We start from the raw sequence: 12,143 nt of genomic DNA on the forward strand, positions 1-12,143 counted from the left end.
GTGATATATCCTGCAGAGTATTACTTTACTGACCTCCCTAGTGACCTGCAGAACATCGCTCTGTCCCATCTACCCCCTGACAGGTACATAGTGATATATCCTGCAGACTATTACATTACTGACCTCTCTAGTGACCTGCAGAACATCGCTCTGTCCCATCTACCCCGACAGGTACATAGTGATATATCCTGCAGATTATTACATTACTGACCTCTCTAGTGACCTGCAGAACATCGCTCTGTCCCATCTACCTCCTGACAGGTACGTAGTGATATAACCTGCAGATTATTACATTACTGACCTCCCTAGTGATCTGCAGAACATCGCTCTGTCCCATCTACCCCCTGACAGGTACATAGTGATATATCCTGCAGATTATTACATACTGACCTCTAGTGACCTGCAGAACCTCGCTCTGTCCCATCTACCCCCTGACAGGTACATAGTGATATATCCTGCAGATTATTACATGACTAACCTCCCTAGTGACCTGCAGAACATCGCTCTGTCCCATCTACCCCCTGACAGGTACATAGTGATATATCCTGCAGATTATTACATTACTGACCTCCCTAGAGATCTGCAGAACATCGCTCTGTCCCATCTACCCCCTGACAGGTACATAGTGATATATCCTGCAGATTATTACATTACTGACCTGCAGAACATCGCTCTGTCCCATCTACCCCCTGACAGGTACATAGTGATATATCCTGAGCATCGACATTGATTATGAGGACTTTGATCCTGAGGTAATTTCTTAGACACAACCCCCCCCCCCCCACTCCCCCCACTCTGGTTACAGTACAGCACAGGTATCAGGTGTAGCTGCGGCTGTCTGGTATAACAGCAGCTCCGCCTTCTCGGTTGTGATCCAGGAAGAGAGGGCAGAGATCTGCTGGCTCGGTCGGAGACATGGCTGCTGAGAGGACACCCAGTAGGAGGAAACAGTGTATCTTCAGGAGAACGCTCCAGAGATTCCCATTTGGGAAATGTGAGAGGAGGTCTGGAGGCAGCAGCAGCAGTTATGGTAAGTGAGACCTGACACCACCCAGCTGGGGTCACATACTGCAGACTGACACCAGCTCACCTGTGCACCAGCCCACCGGCCTCCCAGCTCGGGTTACATACTGCAGGCTGACACCAGCTCACCTGTGCACCAGCCCACCGGCCTCCCAGCTGGGGTCACATAATGCAGGCTGACACCAGCTCACCTGTGCACCAGCCCACCGGCCTCCTAGCTCGGGTTACATACTGCAGGCTGACACCAGCTCACCTGTGCACCAGCCCACCGGCCTCCCAGCTCGGGTCACATACTGCAGGCTGACACCAGCTCACCTGTGCACCAGCCCACCGGCCTCCCAGCTCGGGTTACATACTGCAGGCTGACACCAGCTCACCTGTGCTCCAGCCCACCGGCCTCCCAGCTGGGGTCACATACTGCAGACTGACACCAGCTCACCTGTGCACCAGCCCACCGGCCTCCCAGCTCGGGTCACATACTGCAGGCTGACACCAGCTCACCTGTGCTCCAGCCCACCGGCCTCCCAGCTCGGGTCACATACTGCAGGCTGACACCAGCTCACCTGTGCTCCAGCCCACCAGCCTCCCAGCTCGGGTCACATACTGCAGGCTGACCCCAGCTCACCTGTGCACCAGCCCACCGGCCTCCCAGCTCGGGTCACATACTGCAGGCTGACCCCAGCTCACCTGTGCACCAGCCCACCGGCCTCCCAGCTCGGGTCACATACTGCAGGCTGACACCAGCTCACCTGTGCACCAGCCCACCGGCCTCCCAGCTGGGGTCACATACTGCAGGCGGACACCAGCTCACCTGTGCACCAGCCCACCGGCCTCCCAGCTGGGGTCACATAATGCAGGCTGACACCAGCTCACCTGTGCACCAGCCCACCGGCCTCCTAGCTCGGGTTACATACTGCAGGCTGACACCAGCTCACCTGTGCACCAGCCCACCGGCCTCCCAGCTCGGGTCACATACTGCAGGCTGACACCAGCTCACCTGTGCACCAGCCCACCGGCCTCCCAGCTCGGGTTACATACTGCAGGCTGACACCAGCTCACCTGTGCTCCAGCCCACCGGCCTCCCAGCTCGGGTCACATACTGCAGGCTGACACCAGCTCACCTGTGCTCCAGCCCACCGGCCTCCCAGCTCGGGTCACATACTGCAGGCTGACACCAGCTCACCTGTGCTCCAGCCCACCAGCCTCCCAGCTCGGGTCACATACTGCAGGCTGACCCCAGCTCACCTGTGCACCAGCCCACCGGCCTCCCAGCTCGGGTCACATACTGCAGGCTGACACCAGCTCACCTGTGCTCCAGCCCACCGGCCTCCCAGCTCGGGTCACATACTGCAGACTGACACCAGCCCACCGGCCTCCCAGCTCGGGTCACATACTGCAGGCTGACACCAGCTCACCTGTACTCCAGCCCACCTGCCTCCCAGCTCGGGTCACATACTGCAGGCTGACACCAGCTCACCTGTACTCCAGCCCACCGGCCTCCCAGCTGGGGTCACATACTGCAGACTGACACCAGCTCACCTGTGCTCCAGCCCACCGGCCTCCCAGCTCGGGTCACATACTGCAGGCTGACACCAGCTCACCTGTGCACCAGCCCACCTGCCTCCCAGCTCGGGTCACATACTGCAGGCTGACACCAGCTCACCTGTACTCCAGCCCACCTGCCTCCCAGCTCGGGTCACATACTGCAGGCTGACACCAGCTCACCTGTGCTCCAGCCCACCGGCCTCCCAGCTCGGGTCACATACTGCAGGCTGACCCCATCTCACCTGTGCACCAGCCCACCTGCCTCTCAGCTGGGGTCACATACTGCAGGCTGACACCAGCTCACCTGTGCACCAGCCCACCGGCCTCCCAGCTCGGGTCACATACTGCAGGCTGACACCAGCTCACCTGTACTCCAGCCCACCGGCCTCCCAGCTGGGGTCACATACTGCAGGCTGACACCAGCTCACCTGTGCACCAGCCCACCGGCCTCCTAGCTCGGGTCACATACTGCAGGCTGACACCAGCTCACCTGTGCTCCAGCCCACCGGCCTCCCAGCTGGGGTCACATACTGCAGACTGACACCAGCTCACCTGTGCACCAGCCCACCGGCCTCCCAGCTCGGGTCACATACTGCAGGCTGACACCAGCTCACTTGTGGTCCAGCCCCCCGGCCTCCCAGCTGGGGTCATGCACTCATACTGCAGACTGACACCAGCTCACCTATGTAACCCCCCCCCCCCACACACCCACACACACCCACACAAACACACAGCAGCACTGACGTACTGACACCTGCATCCAGGTGGGACGATGACCTCATGGTGGGTGGGGACAGGTGCTAACACTGACCACCCACCAGGTATGACACGGACACCTGCCTCACACCTCCTCCAGATCACAATATACAATGCTGCTTCTCACATCCCAGACATGGAGGTAACGGTGTGGCAGCGGCTGGTGCAGTGTGACTGTGGGTACATAGGACACTCGCCCTGGTATCCGATGTAAAATCCAATCTCCGCTATTACCGGCTACAACCAAGCACCTGTCTTGTGTCTCATAAGATCAGGAAAGTTGGGTGATAACCCCTGGGTGTGTGGTGATGGGGGAATTCCAGTGAGCGGTGTGCTCCTCCACTTCCTCCAGTGAGCGGTGTGCTCCTCCACTTCCTCCAGTGAGCGGTGTGCTCCTCCACTTCCTCCAGTGAGCGGTGTGCTCCTCCACTTCCTCCAGTGAGCGGTGTGCTCCTCCACTTCCTCCAGTGAGCGGTGTGCTCCTCCACTTCCTCCAGTGTGTATGGGGAAATTTACTAACGCTACTAAAAATGAAAAGAGGTGATGTTTCCCATAGCAACCAATCAGATTGTGTCATTTCTCTATTGCATCCTATCAAAGAGAAGACATAATCTGATTGGTTGCTATGGGCAACAACACCTCTTTTCATTGTTAAAAGCTTTAGTAAATGTACCCTGTAATGCCTGAGCGCACCAACGTCATCTGCCACATCCCACCGGCATCCTAGTGACACGGGCATTACCGTAATGCAGCACATGATAAAGATGGTGGGTTACACACACACACATCATGTACCAGCAGCCACGGGCACGGAAAGAACTGTTCCGAGGTTATGATTCATGGTAACAGGTCACGTGCGTCTGACAAGCTGGGGCACAACATAACATCATGAAACCTCTTCCTGAGGCAAAATGAAGGATGTGCCAACTGCTGTCCCACACAAGGCTGCGGCACTCCCCAAATCCTCTATACTACAGCACCAGGCATTCTACAGGGTGCCAGAGGCTTCCCCCATGTGCCAAAGTCAGGTGCCTGCCAGGATGAATTGTAGTGTATTACTTATGGCCAATGGGCTATGCACTAAGTAACCTAGGCCTGAACCGATGCTCAGATCACGGTGCCATCTGTATTAGAAACCAGTAGTGGATCTGCAGACTCAGCTAATAACATTAAGCATTTTATTCCAATGGTGTGAATCCAGCTCTATAATTATAGTTATTCTGGATTAAAAAAAATAAAACCATTAGCCGGTAAAAGAAGGAGGGAGGGAGGGTGACTACCTCCTGCTGGCAAAATAAGGGGTTAACAACTGCGCTCTCCTCTGTCTAATCTCCTGGTAGAAGCGGTCAGGCCGGTTCTCTCAGCTGTAAACACATCTCCCAACAGCCTGCAGAGTATCACAGCGAGAACTGGGCGGCACAGACCTGAACATGAGCCTGTTGTAATTTGATAATATGGAAATATTATATATTATATATTATTATATGTGTGTGTATATTGCGTCTCAGGATCTGACACGCATGTATTTATGATCTTTATCTACGAATGAACTGTAGTACCCCAAATACAAAGATCTGTGCTTTCTGTGATGGCCCCTTGATGCAAAGGAAGGGGGTGTGGATCCGCACAGACTTGGTACATAGTTTTATTACATTATACGATAAACATCGGTATAACCAATATGTTGGACTACTCTGTTAAATAATTGTAGTCTTGGATTGGTGGTGCGCCCAACACATTCAGTATTTGGAACGGAGTAGAAGGGGGTGTTTGCAAGAAGAAAACCAAAAGACAAAATGTGCCTTTTTGGGCGCACTCTTTGTTTTGTAAGTTTGATATGATTATTACATTAAAACTTTTAATGGGCTTCTTACTCTAAAATATTCAGAGCATTCATTAGTTTTTAATCAGTCATTTAGTACATTTTCATTTGACTGTCAATCAAAAATCACACACAACATTTAGACAGGACATAGACAAACATTTAAAGACATGATAGACTGGTCCCTTACCCAGACCCAGCCTCCTCTATATTTCCTTCTATAGGGCCTCTGTCTCATTTTATAAATTGAGCCAACCCACGTCGTCTCTGGATGGACCACACCTCTTCTCCTGCACTCCAGTTATGCCACCTGCAAAAGTGCGTAAGCCAATGTATAAATTCCTCACTCCGAGGCAGACTTCTGGCATTACACAAACGTATCCTGGCATTACTAGGCTGCCTCTTGGCAAGCTAACCAACTGTAGATGGCTACCGCCCACCAAGTCCACCAGCCAGTGTTACCTTAATGTCCTTCTCTGTCCACCCCATCACCCTCCTCCACTGCTTCTCTCACTGCAAATGACTTTGCCAAACCTACATCAAAGCATAAAGATCTTCTCTGGCCAGAAGCACCGGCCTATGACCATCTTCTCCTTCCCTACCATACATATTTGGTACTTACTGAAGTTATTTATACTCCTTATGTTCCACATCCATTTCAACCTGATCTCTCAATCTCTCAACCTGATCACTTTATGTGGGAGGCCGCAGGTAGGTTCCAAGTAGGTGGGATGATTAAAATAAAGGACTGGTACAAGAAGACAAGGGGAGAAGTGGTCTGCACCTCAAGCAATCAGAGTCTAGATATTGTATAGGTTGAACTTGAAAAATAAGAGCTAAATGCTGCTTGGTCCGGGGTCCTCTAAAGACGGCTTAGATGTTGGTGTAATCTCAGTCCTTAAGAGACAGTAGTGGGGTAATTGGAGGTAACACTGAGAAATAGACCAACCAAACACTGTCTGTCTGTGTTACAGATATCCACAATGGCGAGAAATCTACGTACACACCAGCAAAATGGTCGCCCACGGATTCATCTACCTCAACGTTCAGCAGCCACCAACCAGTCCACGGAGAAGGCCTGAGCTCAGGGGTGAATGGAAGGACCCAGCTGCCAGCTATGGAATCACCAAACTCCATCAATGGGAGGCGTGAGGACAGCATGGCTTTGGAGCCTATGTCCGAGATTAACCAAGTATCGAACCTGAGTTTCTATCCAACCCACCACCTACCCCAGCCCCACATGAACTCTGTGCCTGTCTCGCTGGACACCAGTGTTTCCATGACAAAAGATGAGACATCGGCAATGTCGCCACCTTCGCCCAGTATCTGCAGCATGGGTGAGCCTCCATCCACACTCCTAGCAGTGGTGGTGACAGACATAACTCAGAGTATAATGGGGCGGGCTGGAGAAAGAGTCCTAGATCAGATAATCTGCAGCACTGGATATTCCTCGTTATTAAGGATGGTCAATAAATAATGTATATATAGGTTATTATTCAGCAGGTCACTAGAGAGATCAGTAATGTAAGAATCTGCAGGATATATCACTGTGTACCTGTCAGGGGGTAGATGGGACAGAGCAATGTTCTGCAGATCACTAGAGAGGTCAGTAATGTAATAATCTGCAGGATATATCACTGTGTACCTGTCAGGGGGTAGATGGGAGAGAGCGATGTTCTGCAGGTCACTAGGGAGGTCAGTAATGTAATAATCTGCAGGATATATCACTATGTACCTGTCAGGGGGTAGATGGGACAGAGCGATGTTCTGCAGATCACTAGAGAGATCAGTAATGTAAGAATCTGCAGGATATATCACTATGTACCTGTCAGGGGGTAGATGGGACAGAGTGATGTTCTGCAGGTCACTAGAGAGGTCAGTAATGTCATAATCTGCAGGATATATCACTATGTACCTGTCAGGGGGTAGATGGGACAGAGCGATGTTCTGCAGGTCACTAGAGAGGTCAGTAATGTAATAATCTGCAGGATATATCACTATGTACCTGTCAGGGGTAGATGGGACAGAGCGATGTTCTGCAGATCACTAGGGAGATCAGTAATGTAATAATCTGCAGGATATATCACTATGTACCTGTCAGGGGGTAGATGGGACAGAGCGATGTTCTGCAGGTCACTAGAGAGGTCAGTAATGTAATAATCTGCAGGATATATCACTATGTACCTGTCAGGGGGTAGATGGGACAGAGCGATGTTCTGTAGGTCACTAGGGAGGTCAGTAATGTAATAATCTGCAGGATATATCACTATGTACCTGTCAGGGGGTAGATGGGACGGAGCGATGTTCTGCAGACCACTAGAGAGGTCAGTAATGTAATAATCTGCAGGATATATCACTACGTACCTGTCAGGGGGTAGATGGGACAGAGCGATGTTCTGCAGATCACTAGAGAGGTCAGTAATGTAATAATCTGCAGGATATATCACTATGTACCTGTCAGGGGGTAGATGGGACAGAGTGATGTTCTGCAGATCACTAGAGAGGTCAGTAATGTAATAATCTGCAGGATATATCACTATGTACCTGTCAGGGGGTAGATGGGACAGAGCGATGTTCTGCAGGTCACTAGAGAGATCAGTAATGTAAGAATCTGCAGGATATATCACTATGTACCTGTCAGGGGGTAGATGGGACAGAGCGATGTTCTGCAGGTCACTAGGGAGGTCAGTAATGTAATAATCTGCAGGATATATCACTGTGTACCTGTCAGGGGGTAGATGGGACAGAGCGATGTTCTGCAGGTCACTAGAGAGGTCAGTAATGTAATAATCTGCAGGATATATCACTATGTACCTGTCAGGGGGTAGATGGGACAGAGCGATGTTCTGCAGATCGCTAGAGAGGTCAGTAATGTAATAATCTGCAGGATATTTTACTATGTACCTGTCAGGGGGTAGATGGGACAGAGCGATGTTCTGCAGATCTCTAGAGAGGTCAGTAATGTAATAATCTGCAGGATATATCACTATGTACCTGTCGGGGGGTAGATGGGACAGAGCGATGTTCTGCAGATCACCAGGGAGGTCAGTAATGTAATAATCTGCAGGATATATCACTACGTACCTGTCAGGGGGTAGATGGGACAGAGCGATGTTCTGCAGATCACTAGAGAGGTCAGTAATGTAATAATCTGCAGGATATATCACTATGTACCTGTCAGGGGGTAGATGGGACAGAGCGATGTTCTGCAGGTCATTAGAGAGGTCAGTAATGTAATAATCTGCAGGATATATCACTACATAACTGTCAGGGGGTAGATGGGACAGAGCGATGTTCTGCAGATCACTAGGGAGGTCAGTAATGTAACAATCTGCAGGATATATCACTATGTACCTGTCAGGGGGTAGATGGGACAGAGCGACGTTCTGCTGATCACTAGAGAGGTCAGTAATGTAATAATCTGCAGGATATATCACTATGTACCTGTCAGGGGGTAGATGGGACAGAGCGATGTTCTGCAGGTCACTAGAGAGATCAGTAATGTAATAATCTGCAGGATATATCACTATGTACCTGTCAGGGGGTAGATGTAGCAGAGCGATGTTCTGCAGATCACTAGGGAGGTCAGTAATGTAATAATCTGAAGGATATATCACTATGTACCCGTCAGGGGGTAGATGGGACAGAGCGATGTTCTGCAGATCACTAGGGAGGTCAGTAATGTAATAATCTGCAGGATATATCACAATGTACCCGTCAGGGGGTAGATGGGACAGAGCGATGTTCTGCAGGTCACCTGGGAGGTCAGTAATGTAATAATCTGCAGGATATATCACTATGTACCTGTCAGGGGGTAGATGGGACAGAGCGATGTTCTGCAGATCACTAGGGAGGTCAGTAATGTAATAATCTGCAGGATATATCACTATGTACCCGTCAGGGGGTAGATGGGACAGAGCGATGTTCTGCAGGTCACCTGGGAGGTCAGTAATGTAATAATCTGCAGGATATATCACTATGTACCTGTCAGGGGGTAGATGGGACAGAGCGATGTTTTGCAGGTCACTAGAGAGGTCAGTAATGTAATAATCTGCAGGATATATCACTATGTACCTGTCAGGGGGTAGATGGGACAGAGCGATGTTCTGCAGGTCACTAGGGAGGTCAGTAATGTAATAATCTGCAGGATATATCACTATGTACCTGTCAGGGGGTAGATGGGACAGAGCGATGTTTTGCAGGTCACTAGAGAGGTCAGTAATGTAATAATCTGCAGTATATATCACTATGTACCCGTCAGGGGGTAGATGGGACAGAGCGATGTTCTGCAGGTCACCTGGGAGGTCAGTAATGTAATAATATGCAGGATATATCACTATGTACCTGTCAGGGGGTAGATGGGACAGAGCGATGTTTTGCAGGTCACTAGAGAGGTCAGTAATGTAATAATCTGCAGGATATATCACTATGTACCTGTCAGGGGGTAGATGGGACAGAGCGACGTTCTGCTGATCACTAGGGAGGTCAGTAATGTAATAATCTGCAGGATATATCACTATGTACCCGTCAGGGGGTAGATGGGACAGAGCGATGTTCTGCAGGTCACCTGGGAGGTCAGTAATGTAATAATCTGCAGGATATATCACTATGTACCCGTCAGGGGGTAGATGGGACAGAGCGATGTTCTGCAGATCACTAGAGAGGTCAGTAATGTAATATTCTGCAGGATATATCACTATGTACCTGTCAGGGGGTAGATGGGACAGAGCGACGTTCTACTGATCACTAGAGAGGTCAGTAATGTAATAATCTGCAGGATATTTTTTCTTATTTTTTTCTAACCTAACACGGTACCAAACTTTTTTCAATCTGCAGGATATATCACTATGTACCTGTCAGGGGGTAGATGGGACAGAGTGATGTTCTGCAGATCACTAGAGAGGTCAGTAATGTAATAATCTGCAGGATATATCACTACATAACTGTCAGGGGGTAGATGGGACAGAGCGATGTTCTGCAGGTCACTAGAGGTCAGTAATGTAATAGTCTGCAGGATATATCACTATGTACCTGTCAGGGGGTAGATGGGACAGAGCGATGTTCTGCAGGTCACTAGAGAGGTCAGTGATGTAATAATCTGCAGGATATATCACTATGTACCTATCAGGGGGTAGATGGGACAGAGCGATGTTCTGCAGGTCACTAGGGAGGTCAGTGATGTAATAATCTGCAGGATGTATCACTATGTACCTATCAGGGGGTAGATGGGACAGAGCGATGGTCTGCAGGTCACTAGGGAGGTCAGTGATGTAATAATCTGCAGGATATATCACTATGTACCTATCAGGGGGTAGATGGGACAGAGCGATGGTCTGCAGGTCACTAGGGAGGTCAGTGATGTAATAATCTGCAGGATATATCACTATGTACCTGTCAGGGGGTAGATGGGACAGAACGATGTTCTGCAGGTCAGTAATGTAATAATCTGCAGGAGATATCACTATGTACCGGTCAGGGGGTAGATGGGACAGAGCGATGTTCTGCAGGTCACTAGAGAGGTCAGTAATGTAATAATCTGCAGGATATATCACTATGTACCTGTCAGGGGGTAGATGGGACAGAGCGATGTTCTGCAGATCACTAGAGAGGTCAGTAATGTAATAATCTGCAGGATATATCACTATGTACCTGTCAGGGGGTAGATGGGACAGAGCAATGGTCTGCAGGTCAGTAATGTAATAATCTGCAGGGTATAATCACAAAGCACCTGACAGCCCCTTTCTGTCTTCCCCCTTAGAGATGGATGTGGGGGTGGACCCGGAGACGGGCGAACGTGCCATGGAATAGCAGCCTGATGGCGTGTGAGAGAACAGACCTGCCCAGTCCTGGGCTACTTACACCGGGTTTGTTCCACTGGACACACGGAGGCCCGGACATTGCACACATTCCTTCTCACATACAGAAGCTGACGACTGAAACCCGACCTGCGATCTTCTCCTAAGCAGAACCATTAAACAATTGTTACACACGGGGTTATGGCTTCCCCTCTCCTAGCTGAGGCCGACGTGGGACCTCCGGAGGATTGTATGGGCCACTGAGGGACCATTGCTCATAGGTGCAGCTATAGCATAACATGGTTGCTCAGCAAGGCACCGGGGCACCCCAGGGGAGGACATGGGGTATGCTGCCTGCAGTTCCTCTATCTTACATCCTCCAAACGCTGCAAATGGATCTGCATCCATCTATGCGGGTCCAGACATGACCGTTGCAAAGCCTTTAAAGTGGGTACCGGCCATAGAAGCACATGGTGACTATGCGGCGCACTACAAACAGAACACTGCAATGTACAGGTCTCATTATTTGTAAATAGCCTCCTGGCTGGGACTTATATGGTTCTGGCATTAGATTACATGTGACCTGTGACAAAGACGCTAATGCTGTTTTATTATAAATGTCTTCGTTGGCAGCTGTATTATATAAACGAGACTGTTACACATAGGAGTCAGTACAGTACTCCTATTGGCCTGGGCATATACATAACAGCTCCGCCCACTCTGACGTAGGATCTTGGCCACCGTCACACGCTGCGCGACAGTGTGCGGAGCTGTAACATGCGCTTTTTGTGTTTTTGTAGCAAATGAGTATTTACCCTTCTGTGAGCACTCTGGGGTCCATACCGCTGTAATACAGACACAATGCAATAAAGTAATCATACCAAGGTTACAAAATCCCACCATAAAACTGCGCCCACTCTTGTCATGTCGATGTTTACAACACGCACACCTAAATGCATGTTAAGCTAGCATCCGGCTACCATTAGGAGACACGCAGTCCCGGTGTGGTATGAACGCCGAAGGAACTACACAGACATAGGAATCGCGTCTACCAATACTCCGCCGGTAACTAGCACAAAAAAGCCCCTTGTGGGCTCGCTGCGCTTGTCACCCTGCGGGCTCAGTGGCTCACCACAGGATCCAATGGTCGCTATCCCGACCGTTGGCCAGTCATCCAACACCCACGCAGTCACTACGGTAGG

The 12,143-nt window shown here is 50.2% G+C and overlaps 1 protein-coding gene across 1 annotated transcript; it reads left to right on the forward strand.

Moving 5' to 3' along the window:
* Positions 1 to 887: 887 nt before the first annotated feature.
* LOC146049945 (uncharacterized) lies at positions 888 to 11,857 on the forward strand. The gene is made up of 3 exons (XM_083166645.1): positions 888 to 1,030; positions 6,121 to 6,483; positions 10,905 to 11,857. The coding sequence occupies exons 1-3, from the start codon at positions 916 to 918 to the stop codon at positions 10,952 to 10,954; spliced, it is 528 nt and encodes a 175-aa protein (XP_083022771.1). The 5' UTR covers positions 888 to 915; the 3' UTR covers positions 10,955 to 11,857.
* Positions 11,858 to 12,143: the final 286 nt, after the last annotated feature.

Source organism: Crinia signifera, chromosome 12, assembly GCF_055691185.1.
Source record: "Crinia signifera chromosome 12, ASM5569118v1, whole genome shotgun sequence".
In the NCBI taxonomy this organism is placed as follows: Eukaryota; Metazoa; Chordata; class Amphibia; order Anura; family Myobatrachidae; genus Crinia; species Crinia signifera.

Excerpts from the sequence above, each read along its gene's own strand:
- LOC146049945 (XM_083166645.1), top strand. The coding sequence starts at position 916 with ATGGCTGCTGAGAGGACACCCAGTAGGAGGAAACAGTGTATCTTCAGG. Across the intron at positions 1,031-6,120 it reads AGGCAGCAGCAGCAGTTATG|ATATCCACAATGGCGAGAAA; the intron begins GTAAGTGAGACC and ends TCTGTGTTACAG. Across the intron at positions 6,484-10,904 it reads GCCCAGTATCTGCAGCATGG|AGATGGATGTGGGGGTGGAC; the intron begins GTGAGCCTCCAT and ends CTTCCCCCTTAG.